Source organism: Vulpes vulpes, chromosome 12, assembly GCF_048418805.1.
Source record: "Vulpes vulpes isolate BD-2025 chromosome 12, VulVul3, whole genome shotgun sequence".
NCBI classification, from domain to species: Eukaryota; Metazoa; Chordata; class Mammalia; order Carnivora; family Canidae; genus Vulpes; species Vulpes vulpes.
The window spans coordinates 90,379,391-90,394,495 of NC_132791.1; the positions used below are offsets into that span (position 1 = coordinate 90,379,391).

General features: G+C 45.5%; 1 protein-coding gene across 2 annotated transcripts in view; it reads left to right on the plus strand.

Annotated features, from left to right (window-relative positions):
- Positions 1 to 14,468, plus strand: part of NEDD9 (neural precursor cell expressed, developmentally down-regulated 9) — a 185,094-nt gene extending 170,626 nt beyond the window's left edge. For both annotated transcript variants that reach the window (XM_025999365.2, XM_025999363.2), the window contains 5 exons: positions 4,888 to 4,989; positions 5,491 to 5,592; positions 6,549 to 7,790; positions 9,104 to 9,193; positions 11,993 to 14,468. In XM_025999365.2, coding sequence (XP_025855150.2) covers positions 4,888 to 4,989; positions 5,491 to 5,592; positions 6,549 to 7,790; positions 9,104 to 9,193; positions 11,993 to 12,502 — 2,046 coding nt within the window. In that variant the 3' untranslated portion in view covers positions 12,503 to 14,468. The remainder of the gene's footprint in view (positions 1 to 4,887; positions 4,990 to 5,490; positions 5,593 to 6,548; positions 7,791 to 9,103; positions 9,194 to 11,992) is intronic.
- The last annotated feature ends 637 nt before the right edge of the window (positions 14,469 to 15,105 follow it).

Consider the following 15,105-nt stretch of genomic DNA (forward strand, 5'->3'; position numbering starts at 1 on the left):
GGCTCCATGCAGGGAGCCCTATGTGAGACTTGATCCCAGATCCTGGGATCACGCCCTGAGCCAAAGGCAGACACTCAACCACTGAGCCACCCAGGCATCCCTCTGTTGTATTTTCCTTCTGATATTAAGGTAAACTGCAGAGGCTGCTTTGATTTCTTCTTGCAAAACTCCCTGGTCTGTTTCTAGCTTGTGGCTGAGAACAACACAGATGTTCATGTTGCACGCAGGCTCTAGAGTGAGGAAAAGGAAACCATCTAGCAGCCTCTTTTGGCCTCCACAGGTAGTTTGCACCAAATACTGGTGCAGGTGATCATGCCTCCGTGGTTTCCGACTTCTTGATTTTATCTAAAATTCACTCTGGTTTTTTGGCTTCCTCACTTGCCTGATCTTACCACACATGGCTGATGAGAGCCAGTTCCAGCCTCTTTTCCTGTGGGTCACATTCATCCTAGAGCTGAATTCACCTGGAAACCAACCTAATCTTAGACAGCCAGATCTTGTTTCCCGTCCAGTCCAGTTCCACACTATCTTGCTTAAGAAAAGCCTCGAGTTTTCCTTTAGTTCACAAATGTATTCAGTCAAGGCATTTATCCAAGCCCTACTACAGTCAAGGCACTGTGCTAGGTCCTGACGTGGATCTACAAATGAAGAAGAAATGGGCTCAGTCTCCACTGTGCCAAGAGAAGAAATGGAATGCCCTGGAACAGACCACAAGTGATAAGGACCATTAGAGATGTACAGATAACATGCTTACAGCGTTCTGAAGGGAAAGGTATTTTATCTGTTTGGAAAGGCCTCATGAGAGAGAGGCACTCAGCTTGGCCTTGAAAGTCGGATAAAATTTTAAGTATGAGGAAAGGAAGAAGAGTATCTTGGACAAAGCAGTGTGAGGAAAGGCACAGAGGTGTGGCAGGCATGGCGCAGGTATAAAATGGTACAGTTCAGTCTTCCCAAGGAATGGGATTGGTAAAGGGTTTTCTGGGGCCCTGGCCTTAGAAACTTTGAACACATCCAGGGAGGAGGGCAGAAATAAGTAGATGAAGGCAAGACTGGCACCCTGGGGGCCACAGATAGATTTGGTTTGGCCAAGATGCTGTTTGAAATATTTGAGCCAATTCTGGAAATCAGATTTCATATTTTTAAAAAAGTCCAGATTTCTGGCTTCTCCTGAAAATTTAAGAGACTTAGCAACACAGCGTGTATTTTTTTCAGGATGGCAGTTGGCTGGAGCTGAGGAGTGGCTGCTTTCTTCTAGGAGGCTATGAGTTCTGTCTCCCCAGCGCAAAATCCCAGCTCGTTTCTCCCTTGGCCTCACCTGCTCTGCCCCGCAGGTATCTTAAGCATCAGGCCCTTACTCGGCTACAGGTGCAAGGCCTGGCCAAGGACTGGGGAGGTGGGAGCGGCACAGCCCAAGGGCCTCTCTTCCAGCTCACTGACTCACACACGTAGGTTGTCAGTGTCCCCTGGCCCTCCCTGCCAGGACACGTGCTCCTCTTCTTTAAAATTTCAGCATGAGGGACTCCTGGGTGGCTCAGCGGTTGAGCGCCTGCCTTCGGCTCAGGGCGTGATCCTGGAGACCCAGGATCGAGTCCCACATCAGGCTCCCTGCATGGAGCCTGCTTCTCCCTCTGCCTGTGTCTCTGCCTCTCTCTCTCTCTCTCTCTCTCTCATAAATAAATAAAATCTTTTCAAAAAAAAAAAATTTCAGCATGCACAGCTCTCAAAATGATGAGACAGGGAGGTATTTAAATCATCTCGTAAAGCAGCTAGTGGTGTGAATCAAACACATCACAGTGCGTGGTGGGGCACGCTGTGCGTGACGGCCTACTTTTAGGCAAGCACATACTTAGAGCACTAACCTAACCCCAGTCTCTGGACTTTGTGGATGCCAGGATGCCACCCCCCTGTGAGACTTATTAAATGGACTATTCCTTTCCTCAATTTCTACATCTGCCCTTCTCATCTCAAAGTGCCCAACTTCAGACTTTTCAGTTAGTTGGCAAGAATAGCATACTAACATCTGAGGAACAGTCAAGATTCTTCCCGGGGGGTGGGGGGGGGGGTGGCAGAAAATCCACATTTGGAAAATGCTAATCATCTGCCAGGGTCATCAGAACAGGGGTTGCAGGAGCCCCAGGAATCCCCCTTCCTCGCCCCATTTGCATCAACTCTAAGGAACTAAGAGGTCAGTTTGGTAGTTCCCAAAGCGAAGCCTTTGTAACTATAAATAAATACACAGAACACAAGGAAAGCACGAAAGAAAAACAAACGGAAGGAGAAAGGAAATGAAAAACCTGACTTCAGTTCATTGAGAAAATTAGGTTTGAAATGCCCTTTCTGTAGCGAGTCCCTCAGCGCCTTGCTGCACAAACGCCCAGGAGAACCCTTCCAAAATTCACTCCCCCTTCGCTCGGCCTTGGTGTTCCTCGTAGGCTGAGGTTCAGTATTTCTGGGACAGTAGGAAGGTTTTTGTGGACTTTGTCAAGCAGGAAGAAAAGGTCTCATGACCACAAAACTGGATACTTTCTAAGGTACAGAACAGTCAGCACTTCCCCCCCCCCCCCCCCCCGAGGAGAACACACAGTTGGCATGAGAGACACCCAAGCGACGACGGGTGGAGGAAAAGAATGTGCAAAGTAGAAGACTTCCCGCTCCTCGTTCCTTTAGATGTTCACACAGTGCATCGCTCTACGCCAGGGATGCATCTGACCAGATGCAAAACGCTGGTCCCTTTTAAATGCTATTTGTGGACCAGCGTGCATTAGATGGTACCGTCGGGAATGCTGGAATCGGGGAGAGATTGTATTTTGTTGGCTTTCTCCCTCTGCGGTTTGCGCCATCTGTTTCTTTTAATGCATAAACAAGGAAAATGACTGGCTTGGAATGCAAAGTTTTTAAAAACCAGATGACCACAGGCATCCTCTAAATGAGAAGGAGAGAGCAAGTTGAGGTTCTGTGACATTTGTCAGGAAGCAAGATGTTAAATACCGGGAAGCACGAATGCTCTCTGCCAGGGCAGATCCACCAAGGCAAGGAAAAGCTTTGCCTATGACCCTGCCTTTCTGAGGTCTTGCCATATGTTTACATTTCACCAGGGACTATTTTCAGATCCCGGCACCCCCGCCTCTATCTCCCAGCCCCCCTTCCCGTGTTTAAACTAAGGATGGAACCGCTCAGCTGGCCTTCAGCATAACCAGCCTTGGTTTTCCATTAGCATTATTACTGGCTTGGCAACCTTGGACAGAATCCGCTCTTAGAAACTTTCAGACTGAACAAAAGCTGTGCTGTGTGCAGGTTCTCTTACGAAGCCAAAATAGAGAGCTATAAATAGAGGGGCTGAGGAGATAAACTCAGAGAAGATACTTTACTTCTCTCCTGGATAATAGCGAGTGGGAAAAAAAAATCCTATAAGGGCAGGAGGAAGACGGTGCGTTTTTCTTGAGCAAAGGGCATGCTGCTTTTAAAAGGAAGATTTGCTCTACACAATCCAGTGGCCAGTGTATAAACGGTTCTGTATGCTCCATGCCAGCAATCTTTAAAGCCATAGATGCCTTAAAAAAAAAAAAAAAAAAAAAAAAAAAAAAAAAAAAAAACCATGGCAGTGGAGAGATCTGATGGGATAGTGGCTGCGTACAAATCTTTACCTTCATTGCAAGAAGTAATCAGCTGCAAGCACCGGAGATTTCAGCATTTTAGAGCTCCCGGGGAGAGGGGGCATTGGTGCATCTGGCTGAGTTCCACCTACTTCAGCATGAGACGGACACCGAGCATTTTTCACATAGTTTTGTAGGCAGCCCAACGCCAGAATTTTCACATTAGAGAAAGGATCAAAGATGACAGTTTCTTAGGGAAGAACCAACTCTGCCTAATTTACAATGCCCCTTCTCCTATAAAAAAAATAAAATAAAATAAATAAGACTTCATGGGCAATACTAAGAGGGGCTTTGTTAGTCATTTGGAAGGGCCTGCATTAGATAGAAACAAGACCCTGGTCATTTAGAAGTCCTTGGAGGACTAAATATGTTTCCAAATGAGTTTAAGTTCAAATAATTTCTCTACCCGAACTTAGGACATGGTGAAGGATGGTAGATAGGAAAATACGAGCCAGTCGGGTGAGGTTCGTTTCATTGGCATTGGTTCTAGATGCCAGAGTTGTGATGAGTGCGTTTGACTTCCCACATCCCTTGGACATAGGTACTGTCTGGGATGTCTGCTTCCCTGGTGGAAATGAGAAAAGGGTTAGAGACCTTGAACTCTGTTCCTGGTGACTCTCAACCCAGTCTGTCATTTGTTTCAAAGGTTAGATTGAAAGCTCCTGGAGGCTTCTGAGAGCAGCACTGCTTGAGTGTTGGCTTCATATAAGTACTCTAGTGACCTATGGAATTTTAGTTATAATAATAATCATGTCACATGAAGAGGCGTCCTGGGGAAGGTATGAGAGGAATTTTAAGTAGTTCAACTCTCTATTTGCATTCTTCTCTTGACAAATAGTTTCAGAGCCTTTAAAAAAAAAATCGTGGGTTTTTTTTTTCCCCATTAGGCTATGTTTTTGGTGCTCCTAAGGGATGATCTAGGACCTTCATAATTTAAAAATGATTCTCCCCTAAGGTACATACTTGGGATTGAGACTTTGACCAACTTTGTCATTAGGAGGAAGAGGGTTGGAGCTGTTTCAGGGATTTGTTCTTTATTGGGATTCAAGAGGGGATTTAAAAGTGTTCCGACCTGATGTCTCCTTGTCTCCTTCTTTTTCTCTTCCCTTCCTTGTTTTTCTTTCTTTCTTTTTATGGGAGATAGGTGACGGAGGAGTGCCTGGTTAGGAGTCTAAAAGATTCACTCAGGACTGTGGTTCAGAAGTTTACACCCTCTTTGTCTTCCTGCCCACAGGTGGTAACCCCAGTGAGGACAGGCCAGGGCTATGTGTACGAGTACCCGTCCAGACACCAAAAGGACATCTACGACATCCCTCCTTCCCACACCACTCAAGGGGTACGTACCAGGACCGTGGTCACCGGGGGAGGGGAACACTTCAGGGTGGCATCCCTCAGGGCTTCAGAGCAAAGGGATGTTCACAAATTATGCATGTTTCACATGATGCTCTATTTAGGTTATCATCCAGAAGCCATTTTCACCAAAGCTGTTTAAATTATGTTTTCGGGATTTGCCTTCTCAGGAGACCCTAGGCTTTTATCTGACAAAGCTTTTGTTGCTTATCATTTTCCTTCGGGAAGTGTAAGATTTAAACTATAGTTCAAAGTACAGGCAGTGTAGATAATTTCACATAGGGTCACTTTTATACTCAATCTAAGTCAAAGTATATGAAATATAAAAAGAAAAATCCTATCAACCCCTTATGACATAGAGTGCGGCTAAAGAGCAAGGTTGTACACGTAACGTGGCAAATAAACCCATAATGAAAGGCTTAGCAGATTAAGAAATGACAAGGATACAATATTTCTATTCTGGGTAAAGCAAGTGTATTCTCTTCAGGTGTATGACATCCCTCCGTCATCTGTGAAAGTCCCTGTGTTCTCACTGCCAGTGGGAGAGATAAAACCTCAAGGCGTCTATGACATCCCTCCTACTAAAGGGGTAAGTGAATTTCCTACGAGCAGCAAAAAAAGGTGTGTGTGTATGTGTGTTTGTGTGTGTGTGTGTGTGTGTGTGTGTGTGTGTGTTTATTGGGATGAAACAAGAAGGGCAAACCAAAGGGGAAAAACTAGTCTTTATGAGAGAGTGAATGGGAGGAAGGAAAGGCCATAGTTAGTCATAAGTCTAAGGATTCCAGGGGTGCCTGGCTGGCTCAGTCGGTGGAGCATTCGACTCTTGATCTCAGGGTCATGAGTTTGAGCCCCACAGTGGGTACAGAGATTACTTAAAAAAAAGGGAAAGAAAAAAATCTCAAAGAGAAGTCTAAGGATTCCATATTTACGGGATTCCGTAAAATAATTCAGTTTGGCAAGCAATGAATATATCTCATATTTATTAGAAGTGTTACAGCGTCCTCAGTTCGTAGACTGGGGTTGCTGCGTCTGATGCACTCTGTTACCCGCTGGGGTATTACTGCACAGCAAACGTAGTTATCCTTATCGTGCAGAGAAGGGAGCTGTGTGTGGAGACATTTAAGCCACTTATTCAGCATCTCATGGCCAATAGATGCAGGGAGAAACCTCAGGTCTTCTGACACCTGGTCCTGTGTGTGCACGCACAGTCTGCCTCCCCGGCTGGATCAGCCGAGGAAGGAGACCCCAGGAGGTGGTCAGACACGCGGGGCTGGGCCCCAGGGAGAGCAACTCAGCCAGGAAGGTTCCACACACAGGCAGCACTGAGGCCATGGGAAGGACGGTCCTGTCAAAGGATGAAGGAAGTGAGAACAGAACAGAGCGGAGCCTTGGGAACCACCGGCCATAAGTGAGTAGAAGGTGGAAGACAAGAGCCAGTGATTCGGACTGAGAAATCGGGCCTCGTTTTCACGTCCTTTTCAGTTTCTGCATGTTCACATGAGCCAGCTGAACAAATACTAACTCCTTTTCCTACTCACTTTTCAGTTATATGCCATTCCACCCTCTGCTTGCCGAGATGAAGCAGGGCTTCGGGAAAAAGAGTATGATTTCCCCCCTCCGATGAGACAAGCTGGGAGGCTGGACGTCAGGCCTGAGGGTGTTTATGACATCCCCCCAACCAGCACCAAGCCCACTGGGAAGGACCTTCACATAAAATATAACTGTGATGCTCCGGGGGCCGCCGAACTGGCCACACGAAGACACCAAAGCGTCTTGCTGAACCACGCGCCCTCACAGCTGGGACAGTCACCGGGCGCCCAGAATGATGCCTACGATGTCCCCCGAGGGGTTCAGTTTCTGGAGCCGCCAGCAGAAACCAGTGAGAAAGCAAACCCTGAAGAAAGAGACGGCGTCTACGATGTCCCTCTGCACAACCCACCCGATGCCAAAGGCTCTCAGGACGTGGTGGATGGTATGAACCGGTTATCTTTCTCCAGCACGGGCAGCACCAGGAGCAACATGTCCACATCCTCCACCACCTCCAAGGAATCTTCGGTGTCCGCCTCCCCATCTCAGGACAAAAGGCTCTTACTGGACCCAGACACAGCCATTGAGAGACTTCACCGGCTGCAGCAGACCTTGGAGGTGGGCGTCTCCAGCCTTATGGCCCTGGTCACCACGGACTGGCGGTGTTACGGATACATGGACCGCCACATCAACGAGATCCGCAGCTCGGTGGACAAGGTGGAGCTGTTCGTGAGGGACTACCTCCATTTCGCCAAGGGGGCCGTGGCAAATGCTTCCTGCCTCCCCGAACTCCTCCTCCACAACAAAATGAAGCGGGAGCTCCAAAGAGTGGAAGACTCCCACCAGATTCTGAGCCAGACCAGCCACGACTTAAATGAGTGCAGCTGGTCCCTGAATATTCTGGCCGTCAACAAGCCCCAGAACAAGTGTGATGACCTGGACCGGTTTGTGATGGTGGCAAAGACAGTGCCCGATGACGCCAAGCAGCTCACCACGACCATCAATACCAACGCCGAGGCCCTCTTTAGACCAGGCCCTGGCAGCTCGCATGTGAAGAGCGGGTCTGAGAACATCATGAACTCCACGGAGTACCCACACGCTGCATCCCAGATGCCTCTGCTGCATCCTGGGGACCACAAGGCTCAAGGTCTCAACAAGCCCCTGCCCCCAAGCCTGGGTAAGGACCAGCCTCCTGACTGCAGCAGCAGCGATGGCTCTGAAAGGAGCTGGATGGATGATTATGACTACGTCCACCTACAGGTAAGGAAACCAGGCTCATAAAGCGCCTATATTTGCATTCAAGGAGCCGGGGGCTGATGGGTGTTCGGCTATTAGGCTGACCTGCCAGAGGCAAGAACGTGATTAACGGTTCCCAAGCGGGATTAGTAGTTCATGTATGGAGGTGACATTGTACGGTAGGAAGGGTGCGGAGTCCTGAGTTCCAGACCTTTCCCTGACACTAACTGTGTGTTATTGAACCTCCCTGGGCCGTTATTATTTCTTCATTTGCAAAGTGAATGAAGCACAGGGTTGGAGTGACCCATTGGTATGCCCCAGGCAAGCAGGAGGAAGACTCCCCAAATAGGAAAGTAGGCCCTCAGATAAACACGGCAGCTCCACCTCTATTTGCATTTTATGGTAATAGAGTTCTGCATGGTATTTTATTTGAAAAGGGAAAGAGGCCCTGATAGGAAAAAAAAAAAAAAATGAAAACCCTAGACTAGAGAATTTCTAGGTCCCTTCAGCTCTATAATGTGTGTGTGTTTATGTGTGTTTAATTACTTACAGAAAAACTTCACCTCACCTCAGGTTTAGCTTGAGGAACATTGGGCATTTGTCAATTGACCTAGAACTCCACCAGCACATGGAAAATTGGGCAGGCACAGTCTACCTCCTACAAGTGGAAAGTCTGCCAAGTTGACCTGGGATCACTGTCACTTTGGGAAATTCAAACATTCAACCAAGATCCATTATTTAGAACTTGGCGTACTATCTCCTTTGGCCATTCTTTTCAGTTGACTGAGAGGGATGGATCATCCTGGGAACTGTGCATTCAGGAGACTGGGGAAGGGAGAGAGCTGAGCCCCCTTCCCACAACCCCCACTGCTAAGGAAAGGTGTAGGGAGAGAGTAGATGGGGGCATGCACCATTCCCCTGGTGGGTTGTTCAGCTCGCATATTGGGAAATACTAGAAACCAGGGGTGCAGTGTGGACCCCATTTAGACCTGTATTAGGAGGCTTATGGGTTTGCAGATAACCTATTAGAAAAGAACTCTGAGAAATAGTACTGCTTAAGGAGGTTTGAAGGGGATTGTGGATCTCCCAAAACGGTAAAGTTGTGCAGAGATGGTGGCACACCACATGGAAACAGATTTTAGTTTTCTGTCCTTTCCTTACACAGCAGCTCAGAAAGTCTGGTAGGGAAGTCCACCCTCCCAGGCTGGTGTTCACAGGGCCTAACAGGGCCAAGGCAATGGAAAACAAAAGAGTATTTACACATTTGTCAATGGAAATGTTAGCACAAGTGAATCACAGGGGTGATAAAATGTTTTCTTTATTTTGAAAAATAATAGGGTAAGGAGGAGTTTGAGAGGCAACAGAAGGAGCTGTTGGAAAAGGAGAATATCATCAAACAGAACAAGCTGCAGCTGGAGCATCATCAGGTAAGCCCAGCCAGGACAGAACCTGCCTGGTTGTACGGATTTCCCGCTTTGTAGGAAAGGTAGCACTCCAGAAGATCCTGATTCTGATCCTTCCAGCATACATGGGCATAAATAAGCTCCAAGGCTCGAAGCACCTGAGTGGCTCAATCAGTTAAGCATCTGACTCTTGGTTTCAACTCAGGTTGTGATCTCAGGGTTGTGAGATCAAGCCCCACGTTGGCTCCGTGCTCAGCATGGAGTCTGCATGGAATTCTCTTTCCTCTCCCTCTGCCTCCCTCTGCACTCCCTTTCTCTCTCTCAAATAAATAAATGCATCTTTAAAAAAATATAATAAGCCTCAAGGCTGATAATAGGAGATAAGAACAAAGAGAAAATTTATGGCTTTAGTAATCCAAATAGTTCTGTCCAAACAGCCATTTCTCCAGGCTACTTCTGTACACTTAACATATTAGGACTCATGGGACACCTTCAGCTCAGGGTGTGATCCTGGGGTCCTGGGATCAAGTCCTACATCGGGCTCTCTGCAGGGAGCCTGTGTCTCTGCCTCTCTCTCTCTGTATGTGTCTCTCATGAATAAATAAATAAAATCTTAACAAAAAAAACCATATTAAGACTCTTTACGTTAATGTTCTTGGTCTCAAGAAGCAAGTCCTAGTCAAGCTAGCCCAAGCAAACAGGTTTTATAGTAAGGCCATAGTAGGGGAATACAGGAACAGAAAATACAGATACAGCCAAGTCCGATGAGAGCTAGAACTATAAATTCTCCTTCCTTCTTATACTTCATTTGCTTTGCTCTAAATCTGCTTCCTTCTCCTCTATTTTCTGAGAGTTTCCTCTGCGTATCTACTCATTTGGCCCCCTTGAGCTTTACAGAACCCATCAGTGGCCATTCAAAGTCCTTTCCACAGATGGCTTTTCATCTCAGCTTCCTCCGTTGGATAGCCCCTTACTGTGGTTCATCAAATTCCCTAAAAAAAAAAAAAAAGAGTCATATTGTGCTCTATCTATCTATCATCTATCTATCTATCTATCATCTCCTACAACACAAGCCTATGGCTAGGCTATTCTTGGTCCCATCTAAAAGAACAAGGGCAAGATCAAATGTGTCCAAGCCCTTAAACAGGGGATTTTGGCAAGGCAGTTTGTTCACTCAAAAGTTGGCCATGAATGGGGTTGATAAGGTATTGTTGATACAAGGGCATAAAAATAAAGAGTAAATGGATTGAGGATTTAGATGCTTTCTAAGTTGAAATGGTATGTAGAGACATGAACTGTCACACTCCACTCAGGAAACTCATTTCCTTTTTTTAAGATATTTTATCTTATTTTATTTTATTTTATTTTATTTTATTTTATTTTATTTTATTTTATTTTTAGAGAGAGAGTACAAGAGTGTGAGAAGGGTTGGGGGAGGGGCAGAGGGAAAGGGAGAGAGAGAATCTCAAGCAGACTCCTTACTGAGTGGGGAGCCCACTATATGGGGCTTGATCTCACAACCCTGAGATCATGACCTGAGTCAAAACCAAGAGTTGGATGCCTAACCGACGGAGTCACCCAGGCACCTCAGGAAACCAGAGTTCTAACCCTTGCTTTCTGACTAGCCAACTGTGTGACCTTAGGCAAATCTTAACCTCCCTGAATTTGTTACTTCTCTATAAAAATAGCCCCTGTCTCCATCTAATAAGATAATATATTTATGAACATATTTGCAGGAGCATAATTGAAATATCTTCAAACATCATCCTATATCTGTTTATGTCTGCTTTGGCATTTGGCCAAATGCCCTTCTGTAGGGCTTTAGGGAGCATGTTGAAACCACAGCAATTCCTAAGAAGAAAGCAGACTCTGTTGAAAAGTAAAGCTCGCTGTGTCTTTCTTGGAGGAGAAGCGGGATGAGGCTGTCCCTAATCTGACTGAGCTCTACCTCAGAGCACAAGCCCTGAGCCCTAAGCTCACATCACAGGTCATCCTACCTGCAGAAAAAGGTCTCTCCTCAGACTTGGTGGAAGAGTATGAGAATATTCTACCTGCAGTCTAAATCCTACAGCAGTTGGGAGCAGTGAGGAAAGAAGAGAGCTAACACACTGAGTCTGACCGCATGTGAGGTTCTTTTCTTTCAACAATAGGGTGACTAAGTGCTACGATGCACAATTAGCATTCAGATTCCCTTAGAGATGCTCTTTTCCACAATGCACAGATTTTTTTTTCTTTTTTTTTAGATATTTATACGCAATAGTCTCTCCCATAGGGCTGCATAGTAACATTTACAAATCTTGACTCAAAAAGTAGGAGAAACAGAGAGGGATCATGGATTGTCATTTATCTAAGAGTCTGGAAGGGATAGAGTCATGGCTTTCCCAGAGAAGGAGCCAACGGTCAGTGATTTACCTGATGAAGAGATCCCTCCATTTGACTTTCCCTCGCCACCACTCAACGTCAAATAAACATTTACATGGAGACTATGATATACCAAACGCCATTCTGAGCACTTTGTAAATGTTAACTCAGGGAACTTTCATAAAGGTGCAGGTAACAGAGCTGAGTAGCAATGCAAGCTGCCTTCCAGCCTTAGGACAGAAGAGCCAACACCCAACCACAGGGGCCTGCGCTGGAGGATTCCTTAGGGATCTTCTTTCTCAGCCTCTACATTTTACACTTTAGGAAAGCAACACCTCCCATCTAATGAGCACTTGCTTCTTAGTAGGGACTAAAATCCCTGTCCAGGCCCTGGCTAATGTCTAGCACAGCACACTGCCTTCCCCTTCACAAAATCTGCTTTTTTTTTTTCTCCCTTTGCAGCTAAGTCAGTTCCAGTTGTTGGAACAAGAAATCACCAAGCCCGTGGAGAATGACATCTCAAAGTGGAAGCCCTCTCAGAGCCTCCCGACCACCAACAGCAGCGTGGGCGCTCAGGATAGGCAGCTGCTCTGCTTCTACTACGACCAGTGCGAGACCCATTACATCTCCCTCCTCAACGCCATCGACGCCCTCTTCAGCTGTGTCAGCTCAGCGCAGCCCCCGCGCATCTTCGTGGCCCACAGCAAGTTTGTCATCCTGAGCGCACACAAACTGGTGTTCATTGGGGACACGCTGACGCGGCAGGTGGCTGCCCAGGACATTCGCAACAAAGTGATGAACTCCAGCAACCAGCTCTGCGAGCAGCTCAAGACTATAGTGATGGCAACCAAGATGGCGGCCCTCCATTACCCCAGCACCACGGCCCTGCAGGAGATGGTGCACCAAGTGACAGACCTGTCCAGGAATGCCCAGCTCTTCAAGCGCTCTTTGCTGGAGATGGCAACCTTCTGAGGGGAGGAGGAGAAAAGGGGGACTGAGTGCGCTACTAAGGAAAACTGGAAATGCTATCTGGTTTTTGTACATGTTATCTATTTTTGTAGATAATTTTATATGAAAATGAAATATTTTAACATTTTATGGGTTAGACAACATTCAGAAATTCAGGGAACTAGAGGGGGAATTTTTTTTTCCTGTGTGATTCTTACATAAACACATCTAAGGCATAAACTGTACAGAAACTTGTCCACGTGCGTGTGTATGCCTGTGTATTCATGTTCGTTTGTAGATGTTTGTCCGATACATTCCATTAGAAAACATGAATGAAGAAGCACCTTAGTAAGCACGTCCTAATGCTGCATCTTTTTTCTTTTTTTCTTTTCTTAGGAAACATACCAGCTAGTTGTAATATTGCTCTACATATACTAGCAATTATTCTGAGCCTGTCACTTCCAAGTCTGGGAAGCACAGTATACATATCAGTGTTCACCCTCCAATAATAAGGCAAAGTATGAACTTGCTCTTGTTCTGAAACTTGTTTCAAAATTGACCATGTTGGGCCCATTGTGGCAAAATGCCTCACTTCTGATTGAAAAAGCCCTTTTATAAAAGAGAAGTTTCAGGAAGTATATGTTAACCCAAACGCTGATATAGGCAGAGACCATATCCCTAGGTAGGGCCGGGTTGTTTCAACACAGAGAAGACATTGCACTAGAAGGAGTTCACATGGTTCCCCAGGACTTTTTGACTGCATTTATGAGACACTTGGCCGAGAGGTTTTCTAAAGGGTGTTTCAAGATTTGCAAAAACCATATTACTGGGCAGCCCTGGTGGCGCAGCGGTTTGGCGCCGCCTGCAGCCTCGGGTGTGATCCTGGAGACCCATGTCGGGCTCCCTGCATGGAGCCTGCTTCTCCCTCTGCCTGTGTCTCTGCCTCTCAATCTCTCTCTCTCTCTCTGAATAAAATAAATAAATCTTAAAAAAAAAAAAACCCTATTACTTGCAGCAGGAATTCATAAAGGCATCAGACTATGATTGTCCATAAAAAGAAGGGATGGTTGCATCTGCCAGTTGTAAACAGAGGCCCTTCTGACTCCCAACATTCACTTCAGTGCTATTACCTCCATTACCTTAGGAAAATCAGCCAGTTCCTTGGTCACTTAAAGGTTAGAGCCACCAGGCCACATCCTATTTCAAAGGGAGTCATTGCCTGATCATGCACCCTCCTTAAAACATGCAGCTGCTGACCTGACACTCAGCCCATCCAGTCTTTATAATTCTCCCTGGCCCATGACCCTGTGTACACAGCCCACCACCATCTTATAGTTCATCACAGCGCCCATTCCAAGTGTGTCTCTTACACTGTGGATGTTGACACAGCACAGACGCACCCAGAAGCTGTCAGATTCGTCTTGGGGGCAAATGAAATACTTCCTACCTAGTGGGTTAATGTAGCCACATATTATCAAGTCAGGAAGCATGTTATCTACAGACTTTCAGTCCAGTTGTTTTTTAATGGTTTTAGCCTAGCCTATTTGAAAACATTTTTATTTGCAATATATTCCCTGACTTAATCAAGCTTGCTTTAAACAACCAAACCATTGGAACAGGAAAGGATTTAAGAGAGAAGAACATGTGATCTAAGTGTGAGAAAAAAAATCACAGAAGGTGCTTTTTGGAACAACTGTTATTGTTGTTCTCTGAGTTCTGCTCTGTCAAAAGATGATTAAAAGTTGTATTGTTATATGACAAGTAAGCATGGGGGGAGAAAGGAGATTGCTGAAAACCAGCTAAGCAGGAGTTGAAAGGTGTCCCTATAGGGCTCATTGTATAACGTGTGTTTCTTAGGTGATGACAGACTTGTTCTAAGCTAAGTGGTGACATTTCACGCTTTCAAAACCAAAACGTTCAATCTGTATTATTCTCTTTCCCATGTTGTATATAAAGGATATTTTTAAATCATTAAATTTTTAGATCTTGATTTCCATAGGCACTGGGTTTTCTTTTCTTTATTCCTCTCTTTGTCACAGCATTGCATGCTGGCTTAATTGAGCCCTTTTAATATAGAGTTAAATTATGGTTACTGTATCAGTACTATATATCTAGATTGTTTAGGAAAATTGAGAGTCATTTTTTCATTTTGTATCACTTCAGAGTACATATACAGTTGAAGAAAATTCTGGAATCTGTGAACATTGCCAAACCCAAATATCTGGAACAGGCTTAGCTTCAGCAGAGAGCCTATATAGGTAGGATGATGTCTGCTATCATAATATAGATGTCACCACTTGTGAGGTTTTAGGTTCAATGAGAATCACTTAATTCATTTCGGAATACACATAAAAAATCAACAGTTAATGCGCGCCTAGGTGGCTTGGTTGGTTAACTGCCTTCAGCCAGGGTCATGATCCCAGAGCCTCAGGATAGAGCCCTACATTGGGTTCCCTGCTCAGGGGAGAGTGGCTTCTCCCTCTGCCCCTCACCCCACTCATGCTCTTTCACTCTCGCTCTCTCTCTCAACTAAATAGATAAAATATTTTTTTAAAAAAAGAAAAAGAAAACTATATTTGATGAAAATTAGATTCATAACTACATAAATTATTTTTAATGCTTAAACC